We start from the raw sequence: 25885 nt of genomic DNA, 5'->3' as shown, positions 1-25885 counted from the left end.
AACACAAGGAGGAAATGTAACCCATTCAGCTCCTTAGGTTTTTAATCTAATGAACTCTATTAATTTACGATCTCACAATGGCAGGGGAGCTTGTTGCAGACTCTTACACACTTTATTTAAAAAATACCACCTATTCTCACTTTCAAATACTGAGAGCTGTCAAGAGTAGTGTCGGATGAATCAGCCAGGGCTCTGTGACCCCTGTGGTCTCCACAGGGCACGTCTGGGCTTGCTGTATTATCGGCAAGGGACACCGCTCTTTCAGTCACTGCTGAACATCTGGCACAGGGCTGTTGTGGCTACAATGTGTTAAACGTGAATGACATGAGTCAGACTTCATTTTTCCCAGTGTGCAGCCAAACTCTAAAATCAGATAGATTTCGCCATTCTAAATTTAAAAAGTACACCTGAAGCCTGATGCATGGATTAATATTCTACTCCTTAATGACCTGACACTGTCAACGATGCTGACTTGACACACAGTTATATGATTTGTGAGCCAGACAATTGTAAAATGCATATAAGGAATGCAGCAGAATTCTGGTGTTTGATGGTGGGGGGCTATCCTGTTCTTATCCAGCAGGCTCTGCAGACCTTCATACTGTTCTCCACAAAACCTTGGTATGAAACAGGGTTTTCAACAAGGTGTGAAACAGGGTTTTCAACATTGCTAACCATCAAATTAAGCCCCTTTGTTCCTTCCTTTGAACTTTGTTGGATGCATCAAATAATATGCGTGTTTTAGCATCAAGGACAGCAAGCTGTTGCTACACTGAACTTGATTTGACTTCTGGTGAGCCAGAAGAAAGCTTTCAAAAACGCCCTGGGTACTTTTAGCTATTTTTTAACTCAATCCTTAAGAACATATAGTATTAATGTAATGAGGGTCCACAGCCACAAAATGAAGTATCCCTGTTTTTCTCACAGCTAGATTCTTCTAGCAGTTGCCCACAAGTATATTAAGTGTGAAGTCTTGTTTCTGCTACATGCATATAACACTGCGCACTTGACATTTAATGTACATCAGATGCTCATCAAGTCATAAGTTTTAATTAAATCATTTTGAACACTTTTGTAGCTTGCTTGTTTTTCTCTTTCCATATTACCTGCAGTACAATTGATTACAAGCTATACCAGAATACAGATCATGGGTACAAATTAAGAATAAAATCCTCCACTAATTATATTGGCAAGAAGTAAAAGTTTCAAGTGGATTTTCTGTATTCTACCCATTAAACAGTTCTCAATTCCCCATCACGCTTCCAGGCTTTCTAATCTAAAAGCTATTAAAAAGAAACTAAATATCAGAAGCTAAAAAACTTGACCCCATTTCTTAATTGAAAAAAGTTCATCGCAAACTGTGGAACTGGACCGTACAAAAGTGTTTTACGTCATCGTGGCCTTCAAAGCAAAATGTTTGTTCCTGAAACAGCAACACATTCCTTCAGTCGCAGACAAAGAACAAAACAAAAATGCAAGATGAAAACCATGAGGAAAGACAGGATTCCACTCTTACGAAAACTGGTTCTGCAAACAACAAGCCATTCTTTGCTTTGTGCGCAGATCATCCTAGGTTTAAATTACAGTGTGCTAACTGGAAGAAAATACTCTAAAATCTTTGAAAACTCAACCAGTTTTTAATAAAAGACTGCTGAAAAAAAACTGGCACTGTAATAAATGGCAAAAATACCAGAATCTGGCATCCCTGACTGACTATAAAACATGATTACCATGTTCTTGTGCACTAAGGCACAGCCTTGTGTATTAAACATGACATTAGCTAGTACAGCAGAAGGCACAGAGAAACCAGGGACAGACTGTGTATCACAGACCAGCTTTGGATAAAAACTTATAGCAGCCCTGGCAGGATAGCAGGCAAGTACAGGGCGTTTGCACTCTCTCATTCAAAACCAACAGTTATTATAATATATTGATCTTATGTTAGCATCCTCTCAAATTACATTTAACACGCAGCATGAATATAGTGGTAATAAATCTGTGTATAAAACCACTATTTAAAGTTTTGCCACCTTCATTCATTTTCATGTCAAATGTATTTTTAACAAATGCTAGCCAGTACTAGTAAAAGTGAAAGAAACACCACATCCTCTTGGACTTGGACTTAATTTCCATTGATGTACTGTACTTCTCAGTCAGTCTCATGTACAGTATGTACAGCAGCCAGTGGCAGTGCATTATGATGCACCAATGAGAAGTTCTTTAGAAATGACAGTATTTCAGCTTATAAAGGCTTGATCAGTCATTGTTACCAACTCTGAGAGCTTTTATTTTTCAAAATGAAGGCATGCTGAGGCATTCCCTTCTCAGGTACCTGTACTCAGATTTAAAGGGTTTATTTCACTTGCACACTACTGACAATGAAAGTAAAACAAATACAGAGTACAGGTGGCGTTATTTTCTAGATGATCACAGAGGGAAAGTGACAGTGTTTTAAGTGCTTTGGTAACTCAATTCTTTGCAGTGCACAAACAGCAACCCATGCTGTTTCATGCAAGATTTGTTTATGTCTCAACAACTGAAGTTTCAAACGATATTACTTTTCACTTTTTCAAAGCTTTTTTTAATCTGCATACAAAATAGTAAAGCGAGCTCCAGTTGGGAAGAAATAAAATATTTACAACGTTTGTGACTGGAGATTTTCAGCAACGTCATATAGCTGCAGTAGACTATGATTAACTTCTCAGCTAAAACACAATGTTGAGCACCAAGAACATTTAGTCCTGACAGAGACTTTTCTTTTTTTAATATAAATTCCAAATATCCCTCATCCTTTTCTTTGAGCCGGGCAGCATCATTATGCCGGCAGATCTCAGACACTAAGCAAATCTGAACCTGGTCAGTGCTGGGATGGGAGACCTCTGAGGAGAGCCAGGTTACTGCTGTAATGTTGCACAGGCAGATCAGAGCAAGGGGAGCTCTTTCCTCTCGACCACACTTGCCCCAGTACAGAGAGCAGGGCAGCGTGCTATAGGGAGCCAAGCCCTCCAGATGACATGTTAAACCAAGGTCCTGACTACTTGGGTCATTAAACATCCTATGCCACTGCAAAAATAGGAGTGTTAGTGCTGGCTAACTTTCAGTTTAGCCTTGCTGAACTTTCCTCTTAAGTTAACTGATGAAGCATTTTCTCCATTCTTGAGCTAACCTACCATGTTGAATTTGTTTTAGACTACACTGTCATACAATAGAAACATTTTTTAGAGGAAGACCACAAACCATCTTTGCTCCATCAATACTTGTGATGTTAACAACTCGACTAAATAAGATGTTCTTTCCCAATCACGATTACAAGGAAACCTAAGTATAGAGTGCTAGCCACATGTATTCATACCCCTGATGGAATAGAAACAAAAAACAATGAGTTGCAATTCAATGTCTTTCATGAAACAATGTAAAAAGTTAAACTGTAAGCATAATAGCACTGCACAGGGTAAAGTCATATGGGTCACCTAAATAACTGATGTCTAGAAAACATGAGTCACATTTAATCAGTTCTTCAAGTATGCCTTTAAAAACCCTAACAAAAAACAAATACAGCACAATAACACTCTGCTCTTTGCAAATGCAGGGGAAGCTTCTGAAACTATATAGAGGCATCTGAGGGTTTCCACATGTCCCATGGGCTGTAAGAGGAGGTAAGACAGAGAAGACATTCATTAGTGGCACTCATTATCATGGTTAAGGTCAGAGAACTCTCCAAAGGCTGCAGGCAAATGATCACTGACGTCCACAAGTTGGATGATAGGTATAAAAGAATCTGCAAAAAACAGCTTCTCTTCTGGGGTGAACCACAAAAAGACAAATTTGTCAAACTAGACAAGACAAGTCTTCTCCATGTAAATGACAATCTGAACCATGTCTTATGCCTAAGATGACATAAAAACCTTTTGGATATCCTCAATAGTTATGTAATCATATGTAGTTATGGAAGGAAGGTTAAGTTCATATTGAGAAAACACTCAAGCCTACGAATTCCAAAACATTGCTGGACATTATAACCAAGCACCTGGTTCCCTCCACAAAGAAGCTACCTTTGGCCGAACAGATACTCCAAAACAACAGTGATCCAAAGCACACATCCTAATTGACAAAGACATAGTAAATTACAGACAAAATGTTCTCATATGGCCATCTCCATCTTCAGCCCTTAATCCAATCAAACGTTTGTGGTTTAAACTCCAGAAGGCAGTTCACAAATAGGAGCCAAAGGGTCTGAAGGACATAGAGCAAATCCCTCTCAGAAGTGTCAGAACCTCTCAAGGCGTCTTGGCCGTGTAATCCCTGCCAGCGGAGGATTTACAAAATGTCACATACAGTGGTGTGACTAAATGTTACCCTCATGCTTTCTGGACTTTATCACAATCATGATTTTGCTCTGTACAATTTGCTTTTAAGATGACCATATGACTAATTCTTTCAGCAACCCCCTTATCCAAACCCTAATATTGTTACATGACATTTTTGGTTCCCATTTCATCCAAGGTATGAATAAATCTGAAGAGTGCTATATACTGCTAATGTTTTGTGTCATATAACTGGTGAATTATAAGAGTACAACTTTGTCAGAAAGATTTATATAAACCCACAAATATTGCCATTTACTGTATTCCAGTCCATTCTTCATATGCTGCTGGTTTGTGGTTTTTGTGGTCAAGAGAATGCTGTTAAATACCCCAAATTAAATGATATCTACGACAGATGTATTTCTAAACCATTAAACAGACCTGAAAGTCAAAGTGCGAGTACTGGTTCACGGGGGATAGTGCTTTTTAAATCTAAAAAGTGCGGAGATCTTCAGTTGGCAAAAAACTTAGAATCCAGGTCAAGGTACAAAAAGAGAGAATGTTTTCCCATGGGGTCTGACTTCCTGTAAAAATGAAAAACCTAAGCCTCTGGAAACCTTTCTGCAGTTAAGAGTAGTATGGAGAACAAAGATAACTTCCCTGAGATGCTTGTACACCGATCCAAATAGCCAAATAAACTATTTTACATCACTAAAACTAAAAACTCCTTTATCAGTTCTAGTCTCTCCACCACTTTGCATACAAATGTTTAGTATTTTCTTAAAATTTGAAAACATTAAATATTTCAACAGATCAACTATTTATTTCAACATTAAATAGTTCAACAGATTTAGTTTTAGTTACATTCAAGATCTGAAAATTAATATGCAATATTAGTGTTATTGTTCAAATGGAACTTCCTAAATGTTTAAGATTCACGCTAAACTCAAAATGTTTCTCCTTCCAAATATGAATTACATCACCTTCATTGTGCCACAGAACATATTGGTAGATCTGACTCCCTAAATCTGCAAGATAATCACCTCTGGTGCAGATTTAAATAGAATAAAAGATACACGGGCATGGTCTCTGGCATACGTTTCAGTGGAAAACAGACAAGCTGTAGGAGAGGATGTGTATGAGAGGATGCCATTCAGGCTGTTCTGCTCATTTGCAGGTTAAATGAAAGTAGAATTTCAGCAGGCTGTTTCTTAAAAGTGCCCAGAATTTGAGCCTCAGCTGAACCTGGCTGGGACGCTTGTTTTAGATACCCACAATGCAGTATCATTTCTACATCTAGAAAAAAAATCGGTCAAGCACATACAAACATTACATAGCACAGATATTAAAAACTGACTGGCGTAATAGAGAGAAGATGACTAGATGTACAATGGGTTGAATTCTTGAAAAGAAGAGATTGGATTACTCAGTCTGCCATGCTTGTCAAGTCATCAGTGAAGTTGCTTTAATGAGTCAACAGCATCATCTAACATTTAATGAAAGATTCTAGAGACTGCATCCAGTCCTGCTTTTCACAACCTATTCCTAATGGAATGCAGAGAAGTACAAAGAGATACTGAATATCCCAAATCAAACAATGAGCCTCTCTCACTAAGGGAACAGATACCATAATCTGCTTCTTTTCTTAAATCAATGAACTGTAGACAAGTACTGTACCAAAACTTTATCAATATGCATAGTTGGATAATTCTAGTAGATCAAATCCTCTTACAGCAAAGTGTTTTAATCAGAGCTTAGTCATCAGACTGACAGACCTCTCTGCTCAAAACGGTAGGCATGGCTACAAAATGGAGGCCGGCTTGAAATTCATTCTGTTCCGAGAAAACTTTTTAGCTTGAGAGGATAACCCTGACACTGGCACCTTGTGACTTTTACCGTTGTGTCAAGAATTAGGTAACAATGGTTTGTTTTAAGAAGATAAACGTGCCCCTTTTTGCATTCCACACTACTGCACATGTACAAGGGAAACACCCGGGGCTACCTACAATTCTCAGTCAAACACCCATATTCTCCCAGATGCTGTAAATGCTAATATCGGATACAAAAACTGAACTCATTTTCTAGAGACCTCATTTTCTAACCACTGTTGAAAATGTCCATAGATGTGCATCCTAATACCTCATTCTTTATTGTGCATCTTTGTGTCTGAGACATCATCAATTCCTTTCCAAATCAGAATTGGTGGCCGTGTTCTAGTTTTGGGGGTTTCGAAGCAAGTCCCAGTATATTATGTTCCATGACATCAGCACGAGTAATATCACTGCAGGGCAAAGCCTCTATTGTCAAGATAGCAGAGGTTTACTTGAGGATGGCATTTAAATGGTACGCAATGAGGACATTTAGGGTCAGCAGACTGACTGTTTACTGGGACACTGGAACACCACTGCAATGGCCCTGGCAATGATATCTGTGGGCTGCAGAGTACGTAAAACAATGCAATGGTCCCTGACCTCCTTTCTCAGCGGAAAAGAAAACACAGAATTGACCCAATTAAATGTGTCAGCCAAAGACAGTCAAGGACAGCACTCTTTTTGCCAAAACAGACCCTATCAGCGTGCCCAGCAGAAAAAAAAACGACATTTGCCTACCATCGAAAACAAAGACAACTGTAAGAAAATGCGACACAAATATTGATAAATGATAAAAGCCGAGATACGTTTTTAATTTTAAGGCTACCTTCATTAGGAAAAAAAAATACCACACACCAATTTGTCTCTCAAAGGTTTTATTTAAGAGTTCTACAGATTTAATACTGAAGTGATTTAGGAAGAGGACAGGTTACTACATCAAAAGGTCAACTGAACAAGAGAAGAAAAACAGATGTGAGACTTCTGGAAGACCTAAGTCAAAATGTGCCTTTTTGGAAAAGGAAATGTTTAACTGCTGCAGATATTTCAAAATGTAAAGAGAGAAAAATACCCAGGGCTTTTACAGCTGCCTACAGTGTTAAGGTAATTGCACAGCAGTAAAGAAGCAGAAGACCTAACATATTTCAGCAAAGAAATTATCTTTGGGGTACAGCACAGGCTCAAATAAAATACATTACACTTCAAGTGTATTATGTACAGGCAAACTTTATAAATTGCAATTATAATTTATTATAGGAAACAACGTGGTTGATAAAGTGCCCTGTTCTTTTGTCTGGATGCTAAGAAACTGGAACACTTTTTTTAAGATCCATCATTGGCAAATACAATTGTAGTTTATGGAATTTTACACTGCCAATTAAGTAAATAGTTAGAAATAAAAGCATCAATATTTTTAGCATCAGATAGGCAGTGCAAGAGTCTTAACCAATCAATGTTGTACACAAAATATCAGAAGTATATCTAACATTCTCAGTGTCGAATGTTTCAGGCTTTCATCAAGTTTAATTTCAATACAGTCAACACTGAAGTCAAAAACTCTTCAAAACTCATGATGGAGCCTATGACCATAATGTCTGCCTTTGCTATAGTTTAACTTAAAACTTTTGAACCCTTGTTTCCTTTGTAATGTGAAGAACCTACAACTGTAGTTTCTGATTTTATTTTGAAATCTCCTTTAAATGAACCCGAGTGTCACCAGCAGAACAATGAAACTCAAGTCAATGATGGCAATGATCTGATCAAGAGGCAGCATGTGAATATTAAACAGTAAAGGTCCAAGCACACACCTCTGAGGAACATTCTGACTAAATGGGACAAGACCAGATTTAAACCAGCCAAGATTCATCAATTGGATAAACAACGTTTATGCCAATGATCCCTGAATAACATCCTGCTGGATTCCATGGAAAGTTATGTCAGAGTATCAGAAGCTGCACTTAAGGACAGAAGGACAAAAATATTAAGGAACCACGGTCAAAAGCCATAAGGAAATTAGCTACCTTAAAAGAGCAGTTTGAATACTGTATACAGTATAGCAATAACTCAAAAAGTGTGATCATACATTTCAACGTTATTTTTAGGAAATTACCTCTCAGAACTTAACATTTGTGGGAAATGAGAAAAATAAGCCTTATTTTGTACAGCAACTTTCAAGACAGAGACGTTTTGCAACAAACAAGATGAATGTAAAATGAAGAGAGGTAAGGCATCTTGAAAATATAGCCTTGCCAAACACATTTTTCCAAAATGGCTTCTAATGATGCTCTAATATACACGATAGTGCCCGACTATAGAACCTTACCCAAAACAACGTCTAGAAGCAACATCGCAAATAAATGGTAGGGCCATCTTTTTCCCCCCAATTCAGTTTTCACAGGATAGAAATCATGGTTAAAAAAAGGAATAAAAGCAAAGATATCTCTTTCCCTCTACACACGTCAAAAGAAAAAATAACACCTGTAAAGAAGCCTGAGTAATTCTATACAGTCACAAATAGTAGTTGAAAAGTCTTGTGACAAACAGACTTATTAGAGTGCTCTGAGCTCTTGACTGGAGGATTGAGATTTCAAATCTGAATGCGAGATGCTTGTGTCATACCATTTAGCATAACTTTCATCAACCTTTTTTGTACCAGAGTCCAGGTCCAATTTGAAGAGTGCTTAGGTTAAAAAAAAAAGAATGGATTTCAAAAGCTTGAAGTCACTCTACAAGGTCCTAGCAGGGACCAGTCAGCATTGCTCCAGGGAAAGAAGCCGGTCAGCAGAAAGGGAGGCTGGGAAACACGGCTTTAACAAAACACCTCCCCCATGTTCTTCTATAAGCACCCAGCTGCATAAACTGGTCTCCATGTTATCACTGTGAACTGGTTTCAACACACCAATGCGGTTAATGAAAGGATTAAACAAAAGAATAACATGGGCACAGGAAAAAAATCCAATTTTAAGTGTTGTTCTGAAAATTTAAGATCACACCTTTATGTCAGACTCCTGTGTCGGCTTGTTGCACAGACATACAGTATGACACTCAGGCACCATCATATCCCACAGAATGGCATGTTCGTTCTACAGAATGGGAATGTTTTTGTGGGAGAAACATACTATAAAACACACACTCCGTTTAGCACTCAAAAAAGGGCAATTTGACCATATTTCTTCAATTGTGCCCATCGAATCACATAATTTAGTGATAACCGATATCCAAAAGTTAGTGTAGCCCTCTAATATAATCAAATTATTCTGCATAATTGCTACACTCTTTTACTCTGGCTACATTACAAACTTTCAGATAATCAGATTAAAAGGTGATTTCGGTTGCTTTATAAGGCAATGGAGATTATAAAGTACTGGTGGAAATAAAGAAACAGACAGGGGAAAAGTGACATTCTTCACCTTTCTATGCAGGTCAGTAATGTGGGAAGCGATTAAGTACTAAGCCACAAAACTTCTATCTTTATGACTGGAAGAGATTCAAAACATTAAGTGAGGAGTGTGAAATAACTTTACTTCTTCACGGCCTTAAAAGCCAACAGTCACTTATAAACAAAGACATTCAGATTAAAATGTAGTCTTATGGCTTATAGCATGCAAAGTGTGATCCGCATCTCTTTGTGTTTGACAGCGGGTTCTGCGAGTTAAACAGAATTGAAATATGATCCGTGCTGTGCTTCCCATACATAACCGACGTACAATCACAGTAACATATCTCTGATATCTTTGTGCATGAATCGCGGATAAGGGACTGCTTTGATTAAATCATTGGAGCTTTCCATACTATTAAACTACTGCTACTCCGCTACTCTATTAACAACGATAAATAAAACTGTGCTGTACTTTCAAAACTAGTGCTCTACCTTAATAACTGTAACATATACAGGTGAAGATAACTACAGAATACATAACACATACAGTAGGGTATAAAGTGTGATATGTCCAAAGGTCCTCTTTAGTGAGTTTCCATTTTAAACTTATAAACTTAGGTAAAATACACAATACACACTGTTCCAGCAGGACAGACGCTGTTCTGTACTTGTGCTGCTGTACTCTCTTCCAAGCATAACAATGTACAGTATGCCACCCAGTTATTTTCATAATGTCGACATTTTAACACAGACCTTTAGACTGCGACTCGGGACTCGTGACTTTTCAACTTTATTCAATAAGTGACCTTGAGCACTGTTTCTCTGAATAACCCCCCCTGGAGCTGTACAGTACTTGGGTAAGTTTTACAACTGGCACTTGTGCATTCAGCCAACCTCTCCGAGGCTCTGGAGCAAAGGCGCACCCAGACAGTTCAAGCACGCCGTTTCCAGAGCGCATTCCCATGTTTGATCTATTTACCCCCTTCAAAAGCATCTCACGGGATCCAACAAGCAAATCAACCCAGTCCAATTTAATGACTCAAACTTCGCCAGTTTGAGGCAGGGGTACTTCTGCAAAGAGGAATAGTGCCCTCTTACTATGGCAGCAGTACTATCACCCTTACAAACAAAGGAACACAAACACACTGGATCCTGGCGGGGATTGTCGTTTACATCGGATTCCGTAAAAATCTGAGTAAAAGGCACCAGCAGGTAAAATATACCCGAGATATTAAAATCATCCGGACCGATACCGGTACGTGTACTGATCAGGCACTGAGAACCATTTCGGTTTCTTTACTGTCCGGGACACGGGAACAAGCCTGTCGTATCGAATTCGCCTTATTTCTACGCGATTACAATATTATTTGCACGCTTTATTAAATACGCCGGAAAACAAGATCGTTCCACGGAGGCAAGTTAATGTTTAAAACGGCGAGGTGTCGAAGGTAAGCCAAAAGTAAGTCGTTTCCGTGGAAGTAACCGATGGTCCCAAACGAACACACAACTTGGAAAAGTTTCGGATCGTAACAGTCTGACCTTAAAAGTTGTCGCCAACGTTAAAATCCAAATTAAAGATGAACGTTTTCACACAAGCGGATTTTAACCGTCGAAATCACAAGTAAAACGCATGAAGAACCGACCTTGCGTCGTGTCCAGCAGACCGCATGGAGGTTTACATTTACACAAATATGACTGGGAACCTGAGAGCAAAATGCAGAGACCCAAGTTGTAGCAGAGCAACAACCCGCAGTATAATAGCGAACTGCTCGAAATACTAATAACACTCAATGTTCAGCGTTTCATTTCGTACCTCTGTCTCTGCTGTAAGGCTAACGGGGTTGGCGTGGAACAGAAGCAGGCTCATCTTAAGAAGAAGGTACTCCATGTCCTTCATGACCCCCCGTTTCTTCTCACTGACAACGCATACATTCATGCACATAAAAATTCAACAAAATTTCACATAGATCTTTAACTCTCAACTGCCTCTGTCAGGGCAAGAAAGGGCCATCGACAGCACCGCCTTCTTGCTCTTTTGCTATTGGTCCGTTCGAGGACAAACTTCTTTACGTCTGCGATCACCGTGGCTTCTACTGGTTTCTCCGGCTGCCAATCATATGACGTATACTCGCTGCCAAGGTAGGTTTCGCTTTGCTGGGTGTGACTTCATGAGCTCTCTTGTTTGTGGGGAAGTCAGCTGATAATGCATTTAAAGAGACAAGAAATGCTAAGGTTCTTGCTTGGTTATCAAGAAGGGGATTTCCAGAAAAACACTGCAGACTGGTTCCATTCTTCACCCCTCTGCTCTTCTTAGTACCACCATCCACGGTCTCCTCTATATATTGTAATTGTGTCTTATCTTGTGTATTCTTCTTATTTATTGTTGTATTCTTCTTATGTATTGTTGTTGTCATTCTGTAAAGTGCTTTGAGAAGCCACCTTTAAAGGTGCTATATAAAATAAAGTTTACCATTATTATTATTATTATTATTAAAGCACGGAATAAAGATTAGCATGATGTCAAAATACACTGTCTTATTTAATTTTTACTATTTTTATTGATATTTTTAAACAGAGGTAATGGTATTACCTATAAGAAATGGGGAAGAGTTGTTCTTCCTAACACATAACACAGGGATGGCCAGCCCTGGTCCTTGAGATCCACAATCCATCAGGCGTTACAGATCACCTTTAAATAACCAATTTTCAGACTTTTGGTGGCATTTCTCTCATTCCTCAGGCAGACGGCTAATGTGATTTAGCTCCTGAAATCTGAGGTAATTTAAATACAGATTTCATAACATTAATTCAATTAATTTCCTGCATTTTATGCCGCTCTTTTCATTCCAAAGGACTCCACAGCCCAATACAGTCTTTATACAACCACTACTCCATTTCACAGCAGAACCAGTGAAAAAGTGTGAAATTTCTTCACTATTTTAACTAACTGGAAAATTTAGATTAATTATGCAATCCCACTGTAGAATTAAGCCAGAGTAACAGATAATTGTGCCCTTTTAAATAGTCGGTATCTCATCAAAAGGATGATTTAATTTCAGCAGTGCTCTCAGAGAGTGCGCTACCTACTGGTCTACCAACAGTACTAACACCAGAAAGCTGGTTTTCCTCAAAGATTTCTCATCCCGCTACTGAACAGGCCCAGCTAGTCTTACCCGGTAAGATAAGAAGCTTTAAAATAATACCAGGTTCTTTAACGGCAAAACAGGCCCAACCAAAATTTTAACCACTGCTGTTTGAAGCAATATAAAAATTGTTGTTGTTATTAGTATTATTATTATTATAAATTACAAGAGCAAAAGAGAAAAGATATCACAGTTTCAACGATTAAGCCACTGTCTTTAATGACTAAAAAAGACCGAGGTTTAAAATAATGTACCAAAAGGCAGACGTTAGATTATCAGTGTGTTTTCATTCTTGAAATGGCTATAAGCGAACGTAATAAAATTACTAAGAGGGAGAAGAAAAACAATTTAATGACAACCAATTCCGTGCCAAAAAAACTTTTTGTGCTCTGTTGTGTAAAAGCACTAATATAGTCATTTTTGTATTTTGTATTTGTAAATATTCCATGACAAAAGACATTGAGTAGAAAATAATGAATTCGAAACCAAAACCCATTCTTGGCTTTCTAAACACGACATTTTTTTGCAGCTCTTCGGCATTGTAACAAACGCAGAACAAAGACGACGTGCTTCCTGTCTCTTTAAACCCGTTATCAGCTGACTTCTCCGCGAACAAGGGTGTGACGTCACAAGAAAAGGAGAGAAGAGGCGTGACCAGGAAATTGGGATGGAGCTGTTTAACACTGTGGTGGTAATAGTAACAGAAGGACCACAACATTTTAACGTAACGTACTGTGGGCTACAGGAAATTCTGTACTTCACTTGCAAACCGAATTTTGGGACATTAAAAATCAAAGGGTTTGCATGTAGAATATTGTGATTAAACTGATTCAGGGGAATAAATCTGATATTGCTATTGCTATTTCTATTGCCAATTCCTTTGGGGGAACCTTGTTGTGAAAGGCGCTATCTAAAAATAAATTGAATTGAAATTGAAATACACGTAGTAGATGAGGATGATCCTGGAATCAGCACGCTCGTTAGACAAAATTCCAATTACAACTGCTATAGCAGCTTAAGGTTGTCCCCAGATGCGTACTATAACTTGCAATGTACCAAACCAACTGCTGCTGTCCTGTAGAGGGGCTTCGTCTGGTCTGTCTGTCTGTGTCTTCTGTTTTTGTCCCAGTCAAGATCTTTATCACAGGCTAATTCAGTCCCGTTTCTATTTGGATATTTATATATATATATGCTTTCAGCTATACAATTCGAATGGGAGTTGTAATTGATATAAACCCTATAACCCTGGGTTCAATTCCTGGAGTGTTATCTGCATGAAGTTTGTATGTTCTCCCCTTATTCTTCAATTTCCTCCAACCATAGTCCTAACACATACTGGTTGGGAACTTGGCTTCTGGGAAAAGTAACCCTGGTGTGATTGTGTACATGTCTGAATGACATTAACAAATAATCATTCTCATCGGTCAGATTGATATTGCTCCAATCTTTAGAAATTACATTTTAAAATGATCATCCCAGTTTCTTAGCCCGAGTCTTAATTTTCATTCCACTAGGTGTGATTTTGTAGGTTATACCGTGTAATCATTCGTGTTTAATATCTCAACCTCAAAAGTAATCCTTAGGTTGGGCAATGAGTTCTAATGTCATGTTTTATATATTATGGAGTATGGGTTTTGAATTAGAGATAAAAGTCCTCCTCTGCACATAAAGTTTATCTATAGCACCATATTTGTCTCTAGTATCCTGTCAGCAGAAGACACCAAGCTATGCCTAACTTTCATTTAGAAATTTGAGCTGTTTTCATATCAGTTTTCAAGAAAACTCTTAACTCTGTTGCTTCTGAAATAAAGGGCACCAGAATATAAAAAAGTGGCTTAAATACATTTTCTTGGCCTTCAGATTTTTTAGAGTATAATTTCAAATGATAAAGTAATTCAAATACATTCCTAAGCAATGTCAACAGCTTTTATGCAAGTCTGTTAAGAAAGCTTAAGCTTACCATGTTATGATAAAATAAAACATTTTGACTATAAATACCCTTTTCATTTATCTATTCTAGTTCAGAGATGACAAAGTAATAGCCTGTAAGACTTTGCATTTTCTTTTGTAAGCATTACATTGCTATCTGAATGGAATGAGATCTTCTGGAAGCTGTAAATGGATTGGAAAGTGTACATTTTTCAACTTTTAAAAGTTTAAAATACTAATTCTAGAATTGTATGTCAATGTTTTTTTAGAATTCCAATTCAAGTTCTTAATATCTTGTAAGTGCTGATAATTATTGAACAAAACACATTCAATGTTTTCCATAAAACACTTGTTTCACAGGACTTGCGGAGCAAATTGTGAGCTGCAGTCTTGGACACTTGGTCTTAAGGCATGTTTTTCAAGCTCAGAAAATGAAGAGGAAAAATTAAGCCCTTGGGAAAATCAGAATCATCTACAGAGGCATATAAATATCAATAATATTTGATAGTATTTCAAATCAATGCTACAATTATCACAAAATTCTTACAATGTATTAATAAATGAATCAGCACAAGATTGTTTCAATCTTTTATTTTGTGGTTTGTATATTACAGTGAAAATTGAAACCCCATTTTCTATACTTACTAATACACATTAAATTTACATTTTAAAAACAGTTTTTATTTATTTATATTTGGTATGAAGAGTCCGCTCCTCCACATTTTAATATTTTTTTATGCATCTTGCTCAATGCATAGCGCATATTTCCGAAATACCACACGGAACTCACGAGAGATTCAAAATTCGGATTTATTTTGCAGCCACACGATGGCGCACAATTCCACCATTTACACAACTTCGTACTTCAGTTGTGGACTGTAGTTCAGTTTTGTGAAAATTACGATTTATTTTTGATACAACCATAACTCTTTAAACTTGCAAGTTAAAATCTCGCACTTGGATATACTTTTCATAATCTAAATTTCAAGGACGCTTTATGATTTTTTTAGAAAAGGTTTTATTTACACAATACAGTCCAAATCCAACACATTTAAAAGCAATAATATATTTTATTATCTGCATGGATGTGGCTTTGCAAAATAAGCCAAAATAAATCCAGAAAAAAATATTTTATAAAGTTTAAGCCCCCAAAAATTCATAGGGGACAGATGAAGCTATAAATAAAAAGTACTAAATATATGATATGGGAAAAATATGTTAAAATCAGTTATGATATCTTTCATTAGCTCTATAAAAGGTTTGTAGTCCCTGTTACGTTCTGGAGGGTTATCACAGTGGCTTAAGAGGACTTCATTCACGGTCTAAAAGATCAAGTTAAAAACAGTCTCAAGGCTCCTGCTACAGTTTTACTGTGCACATTATTTAACGGTCTACCTTCACATTTTTCTCTAAGAACCAATTTGAGGAAAACTCACTGACGTTCATTTACGTTTAAGTATGTCCAGCAAATAAAATAACTATTTTTACCTTTTTCATAGAACTCCTCCCAACCTGTCACAAGTCACAGCTGAGACCTTGGATTCTAGCAGCTCTTCCTCAAAGCAGTAATGCGCACGTCTTTACACAGACCTGTACAGAGGGCCTTCACCAGTCTCTGTCCTGCGGCTCCCTGTAGGGCAGACCCAGGTGCCAGAAGACATCCTTCTCTGTGAGCATGGGAAGGGGGGCTCCTGTGCTCACCTTCAGGCTGCCCCGTCGCAGCACATCCTTGTTGAGAGACAGGCTCATGTTCTTCGTTTTGGCCAGAGCCCTCATGGAGCGGTTGAAGTGTACCGAGCCAGTGAAGTACAAGATGGCGCAGGCAAACTCACTGTAAGGCACCACAATGATGTCCAGTCGACAGTGGCGGGACTCTGGACATAAATTCTTTATTTTTCCTTATTTTAGTTTTAATTTTTATTTGGTAGAAATGATCAATTGAAAAGGAATTTTATATGAGGCTGTAGAAGATAACATATTACAGTTTCAACAACTAGATTTTCTAATCGGACATTTCCACGATTATTTAAAAAATCAAGTCTTTATTGATGGTAAGAAGCAGGATTGTTTAAAATTGGAGTAAAAGGATGCAGTTGTGATTTTCTAGAATATCCTGTGTATATTTGTCTTAATGGATTTCCAAAAAATGTAATGTTCCCCTAGCATACTGTTATATAAAGCCTGTAGTACATGGAGCCGGACTAAATTTGACTGTTCCCAGTTACTTAAATCTTTCAGTTGGATATCTAAATGGTCTAAAATGCATTTTGCAGTTTTGTCATTGCGAGGAGCGTCATGTTCAACATCCCCCTTTACAGTGGTCCAACGTAGTTCTGTACATCTTGCTCCCATGCACGGGGTATGCAGTTACTCAGGCTTCTGGGCCGTTTAAGGATGTCTAGTTACCTTTTAGCATAAAAGGAGGATTTGTGTCTCTTGCTGAAGCAGACATAGGATTATGCAAGTAGGTACTGTCAAAATTGGAAAAGACTGTAGCTCTGTACTGTAGCTCAGGTTAAGGAACAGATTGAGAGTGGTTCATTTGTAGCATAACTCAGATCTCAATAAATACACAACCAGCAGTTTTAGTATGAAGCTGGCACAAGATGCGTCATTGCACAGAAATGATCTGATCTTGGTTGAGCTCTATGATTAATAATGGTTTCGATTTTCACAACTGTTACTTGCCGTGAAAAGCAAGAGACTGTAATGCATGGAATCCTGTTCAGGCTCTGGAAACCCAGTTGTGTTCGTCTCAAAGGTCACCGCTTTCTAAAGATTACCAACACTTATGGCTGAATTAAGCCAATCAGTTCAAGGGACCTCAGATCTTTGAGTGCTGAAAGGTTGACTTTTTGTTTCAGACCTTCAAATTTACATTTGCTTCATGGATCACAAAATTGGTCCAAATCTGGAAGTTGATGATTAAGAGGTGCCTTATGAAACGCACTAGACTGGGGCTCTCCAGGACCATGGTTGAAGAACCCCAGTGTAAGGGCAGATGCTGGATTTTCCTAAAAACATTGCGTTGGAAGTTCAGTCTTCATCATCTTCTAAAGGCTTTTGGTTGAGAAGATTAGGCACTGTTGTGAGCTCATATTGAGACTTGGAACACAAGTAGAAGCAAAACAATATTTTTGAGTCATGCCTTCCCACAGGTAACTTTGTACAGTAAAGCCTACAACCTGGTACCATGGGGTACCATGGACAGTCCATGTTTCGCTTTCTGCTAATATGTCTTTTGCTGTGTTTGAACATAAAACAATTGAACCATGAAACAATTGAACCATGTGGTGTTAATGCATCAGGCACTGATGGCCACCGTTAATGCCTGATGCATCTGGATTATTATGAATCCGAGTAAAGATGCAAGCCAGTGATGACAAACTGCTGATGGAATTTCCATTCCTTATTTTTGTGTAAGAAACCTTATTACAAATGAACATTTAGCAAACTAGTGACCCCCATTTGAATGGAGCAGTATTTGTTGTAACGTAGTCATTCTGCAAAATGGAAATGTCTATAATTTGCTTACAGTGGTACAGCTGAATTTACAACAAAGCAGCAAAATACAGCAAATACTGCTGGAATACTGAAAGGAAACACCAACGAGATAGATTCTTAATCGGACACTGGACCACCAACACGTCGGCAGCCACCTTTTCCTTCTGAAACATCAGCAAGTTGAGTCTTCGTCCCTGACGTTCCTGCCAAACATGCCTCAGCAACCACTGCTCTCTTAAGAGTCACTGAGAGCTCTTCTTCTAGCCAAAATAATGGACAGCTGGGCCTGGCCAGCGTTTTTCTACAAGACTAATGCATGGAAGGGTCAGTGCTTAAATAACCCAGGAGCCACACCTGTGTGGGAGCACCTGTTTCAATCTATTTTGTATCCCTCGTTTACTCAAGTGTTTCCTTTCTTAATGTCAGTTACCTTTATGTACAATAGATTTGTTTTAGAAGGCAAACCATTGGAAAATCTCTAGAATCACATTTGCCTGTTGGGTGGAGGAAGGGTCACATGTGCAAAAGCCTCTTGTGCAGAATGACCACATTCTGAATGATGTCATTGGTGTGAAACCTTTAATTCTTCCAAGAAAACGTTTCAAATATTCAGACGTACACCACCAGGGATGCCTCTAATAAAAACACCACCATAAAATGGAAAAAAAAACCTTAACACACGAAAAGGATGTTCATAGTTACAACCTTAGAATTTGGCAAATAAAACAGTTGATTGTCCATTGGGAACTGATCTGGAAATTGAAGCTAGCCTGCTACAAAAACAGCTCTGACTGTTAACTGATTCGTTATATGCAATAGATAGCACCCAGTATGAAGAGCAAAAAAGGAAAAAATGTAAAAAGTAGTTCCCTAAGATCTTAAGACTAAGTTAACCCACAGCACCAACAAAAAGAACAGTCCTTACTACCATCCCACCTTCAAAATAATATCCCGCTCTGTCCTGCTACATGTGACAAAGGGAGAAGAATTACTGTACTACCAGGTCTTAGCCTTCGGCCCAAGCGTTCCTGAGTCTCGCGTGCACGTGGTACTTCTGAATCTGGAGGACGACCCCGAATTTGCCCTGCAGGTCAGGGAGGGGCTGATCAGGTGGCACCTCCAGAGTGAAGCGCTGGAGGATCCAGGACAGGAAGAGGAACAGTTCCATCTTGGCCAGGGTTTCCCCGAGGCACACGCGGATCCCTGCCCCAAACGGGATGTAGCTGGCAGAGGGCGAGTACACCCTACTCCCCTCATCCAGGAAGCGACCTGCTCCGGAAGAACGACATAAAAGGTTTTGTTTCTTAACTCATTTTTTACCTGCACATTGCAATTCCAGCTGCTACTGGTCAGGGTACGTGTTAAAGCCAACTACAGAGTTTGTTACTGGTGCATTTTTTATACCGTATACATCAGGAAGGAGAACCCCCTTTGAAGTTACTATCAAAAAAAAATATATAGTTAGTTTCTGTACATAAAACAAGTTACAACCTCCCAACTTTATGTAGTTCTCAATTTACATGCTCTTAATTTGCACATTTTGTAGAAAACTACCTCTACAGCATAAAATGTAAAGGATTCGAGTTTACGTTTGTGCATGAATGCCTTGATCATTGGAGTCACCAGGGCTTACTTTGTTGTAATTTCTTTAAAATTCTGGTAATTAGAGCTCTAAATTAGATTTATAATGCAGCTGGGTAGTTTGGTACAGGTGTCTGGTTGGGTACCGCCACAATCTTTAAGAACGGCCCAGGCTAGGTTAGAGTGTCACTAAAGTCTCTCTGTTCAAGTTCATACACTAAAGTAGGAAGAGGCTTGTGGGCAGAGCAGCCAATCAGCTCAATGAGTGTGTCCTGAGGAAAGTGAAGGAGACCACTAAACACCCATATAGACTCCACACAGCCTGGACCCTGGAACAGCGAGGCAGCAGTGCCAACCACCACCACCACACGCCAGCAGGAAGCATAAGAACTAGTGTCAGGAAATACCGCCTCTCTGGGCACCATGTGCTGATTGCTCAGAATCAGTCAATATGTATCAGGAGAATCATCAGTTTCTTGTGTTTACTTTAAATCTAAAGCCAAAATGTAGAATGTGAAGTGCCTCACCCTTTACTGTTACTTACCAGGATCAAACAGCTCTGGGTTTTTCCACTCTTTCTCATCATGGTGTAGTGACCAAAGATTGATGATAACTCGAGTTCCTTTCCGAATATTGTAATCTCCAATGCTGTATAAATAAATACATTTTTTAAAATATTGTGTTTAAGTCTCTCACTGTCTTCCTACGTACTGTATGTAACGTAAATGTGTCACAGACATTTATTGTTTTGGGATGTCTTTGACCAGTGTTTAGTGTTAAAGTGCCGATATTGTGCCAGTTTTGCCTTTTGTGGGCAGGGGACAGGGGCATCAGTCATACTTTGGAAAAGATTCGATTTTTCCTCCCATCAAGACAAGTCAGATTCCTTGCTTGATGATGGGGTTTTTTTCCTGCCCGTGGATCAGGAGATACCTGGTGTCTGAGAGGGCCACATGTGGGATGAGGAGAGGAGACACAGGTCGGATTCTGAGAACTTCTCTTATAGTGGCTTCCAGGTAGGGCAGGTTCCCTCTGTCGCTCAGCATGGGGTGCCTGTCCATCCCGATCTTACTGTCTAGCTCCTCCTGGACCTTCTTCTGCACCTGAGAGAAGACACCAATACAGTTGTTGAATCCAAACAGCTCTGTTTAGCCCAGGTACTGGAGAGCCGTACGCCTCCGGGTTTATAGAAGCAGCTTCAAATGGCAAGAGAGCAGAGTTCTGGACAGCAGGACTACTTCTTCCAGTCAAGAAACGGATTGATCCAATTATGTAGTTCATACTGGAGATGGAAAAGAAACAGAAGGCTATCTGGAACCAGGGTTGTAGCCTCCTGGTTTATTCCATGTGTTATTATCTCTGCTGCTGCTCTCTTGGGAAGTGAAGGTGTGTTATAGCCTGAGTATGATGCTGAAGAGTAGAAAGCCTCATCAGTCGGAGGAAGTATTATGTGGGCGATGATATTAAGGATTTAAGGCAGAATCTGTTTGAGCTCAGTTTATTGTATGGTTGCATTGCATTTAGCATATTTTCAGTAAAGAGATTGAAACAACACAATCATCAAAATCTTTTGATTACAAAAGATTTTGTTGAGTACTGCTTTGGAATCACCAGCAATTATTTCTTATCCATGGCTATAGACTTACTGCCCATATAAAAAGTACCTGGACACATCAATGCTTTAAGCTACAAAATACATCTCATTAGCTTGGTAGCTTGGTTAAGGCATTTGACTTACAATAATAACAGTATTTAAGGTTGTTCTTTAATGGCAGTTTTAACTCTAGCAAGGTCCAACTTCAGATTCGTGGTCCGAAGTTAACAGTTTGCCAAGGTTAACAGCTGTTCTAATTTGTAAATTGTCATAAAAAGAGAAACTACTGTATGTTCCTCATTATGAATTCAGCCTAAACGTGATGAGCAAAGCTTACTGACAAGAGGGGCCATTCAGCCCATCTAACCCATTTGACTGCTAGTAGCTAACTGATCCAAAAATCTCTTCCAGCCGTTTTGAAAGAAACCTTTTCTTACAGTTAGAAAACAACTTAAGATTAGTGCTTCATTGAACAATTCTTGTGGCCAGTATCGGAGTAGAGCCAAGTGACAGTATTCTGATTTGATACACATGATTGCACAGTTGGTTCATTCTGCTAAATTATGAACTTCAGTAATGTCTGGGGTTCACAATGTTCTGGAGCAAAGGTCAGATTAAAAGTTGACCTAGGGTTAGGCTAAGATATCCCCTTAAACCTAAGTTTCTGTTAATTTTACACCCATGTTTTAATAAAATGTTTAAGTGTTGTCTTCAAATTATCTGCATTTTCTTTTTGCATTCTTAGTTTTGGTTGTGAGAACTCCTGATCTGGTTACCATCAATGTTTTACTTAAACTTTGTTCTTAATAGCCAGAAACTGAAATTTAAACAGCCTGAAAAGAACCACTACCGTAACAAGGTTAAAACGAATGAAGGCCAGTTTTTAGGCCTTTAGGCCAGTTCTTTTACAGAGACAAAGGGGAAGCCTGTCTTTGGAATGAGCTCGAGGCTCACCTGTGGGTGGTGAATGAGATAGGCTATGGTCCATTTCAGCACAGTGGTGGTCGTTTCCACGCCAGCCCCAAAGATGTCACCCACTGTCATGAGCAAGTGGTCGTCAGTCAGCCCCACATCATGGGCTAGAGTGTTGTTCTCTGAGCTGCGTTTGGCCTGCAGCAGGGCGTCTAGCAGGTCCCGTTGTGTGCCATCGTTGTAGCTAGCCTGCAGGTGGGCACAGTCAACACAGTGGTAGAGTTAGGGTCAGGGTTGACCCCTGCTTAACATTACCCCCTCCCACAGAAAGACAGAAAAATTAGTCTGTATTCATAATCAGGAGTAAATATTAGGTTAAACCCCGCAAAAAAATCTCCATACTTCTAAATTTGATACACTGAGAAAATAGCTAATAATACCTAATGTGTTAATGACTTAAAAAACAACACAGCTTCTAATTCTAAAACCTATCATCTGTAAAAAGACATTTAGTACACTTTTAAAGTACTAAAAAAGTACTTTTAAAGTACAAACATTAAAAATGTTTGGAAACAGGCCTTTGCAGGGCTCTGTTGGAGGATTATTAATGAACCAAATTGGTAATTTTCTTGTGGTAGAAATAAATTATTTATACTGTAGTCAGTGTAGAAATACAATTAAACTGGAAAGTGCTGGTTAGCACAAGTGGACGTGCTCATACTCAGTGCTCATTCCTACTGTTTTATGGCTCACGGCACCAAATCTTGTGTGACTCGGAGGTTGGCTACAGAACTGCTGACTCTACCTTGTGTTCATCGTACTTCTTCTGCAGCAGGTCATCTCGAACTGTGATGCACTGCTTCAGAATCTTAAGGTCTTCATTGGGGAATATCTTGGGTAAATAAAGGCTAAGGTTAGACCTTGAAGTATAAGAAAAACGCCCAGGTGCATGTACAGTAAATGGTTTTGGGAAATTTCATGTACCTGTAACCAGGGGAAGATGTCCACCAGGCCGTCTTTAGCCACAGTGTCCACAATACCTTGGCTGTATTTGAGCATGGCTTCAAATTCGGGGTCACCACGCTGGTAGGAGTTGCTGAAGCAGAGCGAACACACCACATTGGTCACAGCCCGGGTCAGTTCGGGCGCCAGGTCGAGGGCAGTGCCCTGCAGATCCACCAGCGTCTGACACATGGAACTGGCCTCCCTGCAGACTGGAGAAAGGGGACCAGTTTAGGAAGGTCTAAATGCATCATGGACAATCTTCCACAGTGGCACTGGAGTCCGGAGAAGGTATGGAAAAAAGGGATTAAATGCCAAAACCTATATAAAACACCATTTCAAAAACAATATCATCTACTAAGTCATGAACAGCATATTCTGAATATAGGACTCATGTCTGATTTATATCCTTCCTTACTACATTTCCCTAGCAAGATTTTTGTCAGTGGCAAGCATGTTCCGAGCAAAGGTGTGGGCTACTGAACTGATCTTCTCAACAGGGGCGGATCCCTCTCCGAACATGTTCAGTGCAGCGTGCACCATCTTGCGATGAAACTTCCAGGTGGGGCTGTAATTGGCGAAGGCAATGTCCTTGCCATCCCTTGTCAGCAGGTCTGTGGTCACCTGCAGAACATACAGTACTTAGAAGACATTGAGGCGTTTTCGCATTCAGCTGTTGCTGGCGGTGCTTGCTGTTTTCACCAGGTGCGTGGAAACAATGGACACCTGTTTGTTTTGCACACCTGTGAATTTGCAATATCGCTTGTAATATAATGCCAATTCATTTTAAAACTGAAAACGGTACTTGAGGACTTTAGGTAATGACTGCAGTGCATACAGAGTGTTACATTTATAGTTGGTTTTAAACTACACTTTGCCGTCTCGGCCGAATACGCATAGGTTGTCAATGGTGGGAAGATGTTTCGTGGCCATCTGAAGTGTTTCTACGGGCGTAAACGTTTCTGTGCATCAGTCAAATCTTTAGCCAGAACCCTAAAAATACAATGTGCGATTTACAGGAAAAGAAGACCTCTGTAGCATCGTTTCTCGCGCCTGTATCATCAAACAGTCAAAATAGCTTCTCACTTAATATTAATTACTGAATAAGCCATTAAAAGGTATCAATATTAGGACCAATGTAGGCTTTAAAATTCGTAGTCAGCATATGTGAAACTAACAAATCGGGCAGCTATAAGAGTTGCCTAGGACAGTTTTGGTTCAGTTCGGAAGATCCGCAATATACATAATCCAGTGCCCAGCAAACAATTAATAGCGTTAGATGGAACGAAATTATTTACCCTGTTTATTTCTCTGATGTCTTAACATTCTGCACTACCTACACTACCCTAAATCTAAACAGCTAAAACAAAACTTTAATAAAATACTAAACAAAACGAAAAAGTTTTTTTTTAACCAACCTGTCAAGTTAATATACGCACCCAGTTGAACTCAACCAGGGGTGTGCGGACAGTATGATTACCAGTAATTACGACTATCATATGATTTGAGATGGTCTGTTGAAGCTCTGAATCCTGGTATAACGTTTTTTTTTCATTTTGCACTTCTTTCAGCTATATAACTTATCATATAACATATAAACTACCGTATAAATTATTAAAATGGTCATTGTCACTTTTACCATGGTCATCACAATACCACGAGTCCACAGCTTTTACCAATAGGCTTATTATAATGAGATGTTCGTTGCACATCGTTCGCTTTACATACAGGTGCTTATGTGCATGGTGTTGGAGGTCCATGTTATGCAATGCAGAAAGTTAATTTCTTCGTATTTTTGATAAATGTAGTTGATTGTGCTACTTAGTTTTGAAACATACATTAATATCCGATCGCGATTAATGATTCGGATCTATAACTCACAGTTCTGGCTCTGCCGGCAAAGGTTTTGCCTTTCTTTAGAAGCACCTCCTTGGCGTCCTGATAGTTATTGACCACCACCACATAGTGGGAGCCCATCCTAAGGGAGTAGGTAGCACCGTATTTCTTCTGTAGCTCCTGGAAGAGAAGGTGCGGCATGAGCTCGCTCCTCAGGCTGAGAAGACTCCCGATGACGGGCAGGCAGGGCAAGCTGGGCGGGCGTTTGTTGCCGGCCCATGCCCTCTCGATCTTCCCTTTTAAAATGAATACAGCCAGGGCCACTGTGACGACCAGCAAGATGAAAAGGACCATGGTGGTCAACAGGTGCTCTGTCAGTAGTTGCAACGGCAGCGGGAATTTAATGTACTTCCGACGTTATTCACTGTTCATGCATGTAAGCGCTCCAGGCAGCAGAAAGCTCATTTTGTACTGCTGAGCTCCGCGCCTCCTCCCTCTCTCGGTGCCGCCCCCCCCTCTCACTATAGTGTCCCCGTCACTATACTGGGGCATTAGGACCCACATAGACCGCAGGGTGAGTGCCCCCTGCTAGCCCCACTAACACCGCTTCCAGCGGAAACCTTAGTTTTTCCCAAGAGCTCTCCCATCCAGGTACTGACCAGGCTCACACCTGCTTAGCTTCAGTGGGCTACCAGTTGTGAGTTGCAGGGTGATATAGCTGCTGGCATAAAACTAAAAGCATTAAACTAGCCAGTATATGCAGTTACACTTTAACAGTATATTAGAAGCAGAATGAATAACAAAACTGCAACAAATTCACCATTATTAGGAAA

At 39.4% G+C, this 25885-nt stretch overlaps 2 protein-coding genes across 2 annotated transcripts in view; both read right to left on the bottom strand.

Moving 5' to 3' along the window:
- Positions 1–11569, bottom strand: part of LOC148834996 (WW domain binding protein 1-like) — a 29589-nt gene extending 18020 nt beyond the window's left edge. The window contains exon 1 of the mRNA XM_088917496.1: positions 11365–11569. Coding sequence (XP_088773622.1) covers positions 11365–11493 — 129 coding nt within the window. The 5' untranslated portion in view covers positions 11494–11569. The remainder of the gene's footprint in view (positions 1–11364) is intronic.
- Positions 11570–18726: 7157 nt separating this feature from the next.
- On the bottom strand, positions 18727–25439 carry LOC148834995 (steroid 17-alpha-hydroxylase/17,20 lyase-like). Its single transcript, XM_088916473.1, has 8 exons — positions 25098–25439; positions 23702–23840; positions 23199–23428; positions 23020–23106; positions 22257–22463; positions 20642–20811; positions 20253–20356; positions 18727–19396 (listed from the first exon to the last, which is right to left on the bottom strand). Exons 1-8 carry the CDS (start codon positions 25404–25406, stop codon positions 19134–19136), a joined length of 1509 nt encoding a protein of 502 aa, XP_088772599.1. The 5' UTR covers positions 25407–25439; the 3' UTR covers positions 18727–19133.
- Between the last annotated feature and the right edge of the window lie 446 nt (positions 25440–25885).

The sequence above is a fragment of the Atractosteus spatula genome, chromosome 5 (assembly GCF_055471065.1).
Source record: "Atractosteus spatula isolate fAtrSpa1 chromosome 5, fAtrSpa1.hap1, whole genome shotgun sequence".
In the NCBI taxonomy this organism is placed as follows: domain Eukaryota; kingdom Metazoa; phylum Chordata; class Actinopteri; order Semionotiformes; family Lepisosteidae; genus Atractosteus; species Atractosteus spatula.
Note: the sequence above shows the minus strand (reverse complement) of the source record. Positions and strands in the feature narration are given on the sequence as shown.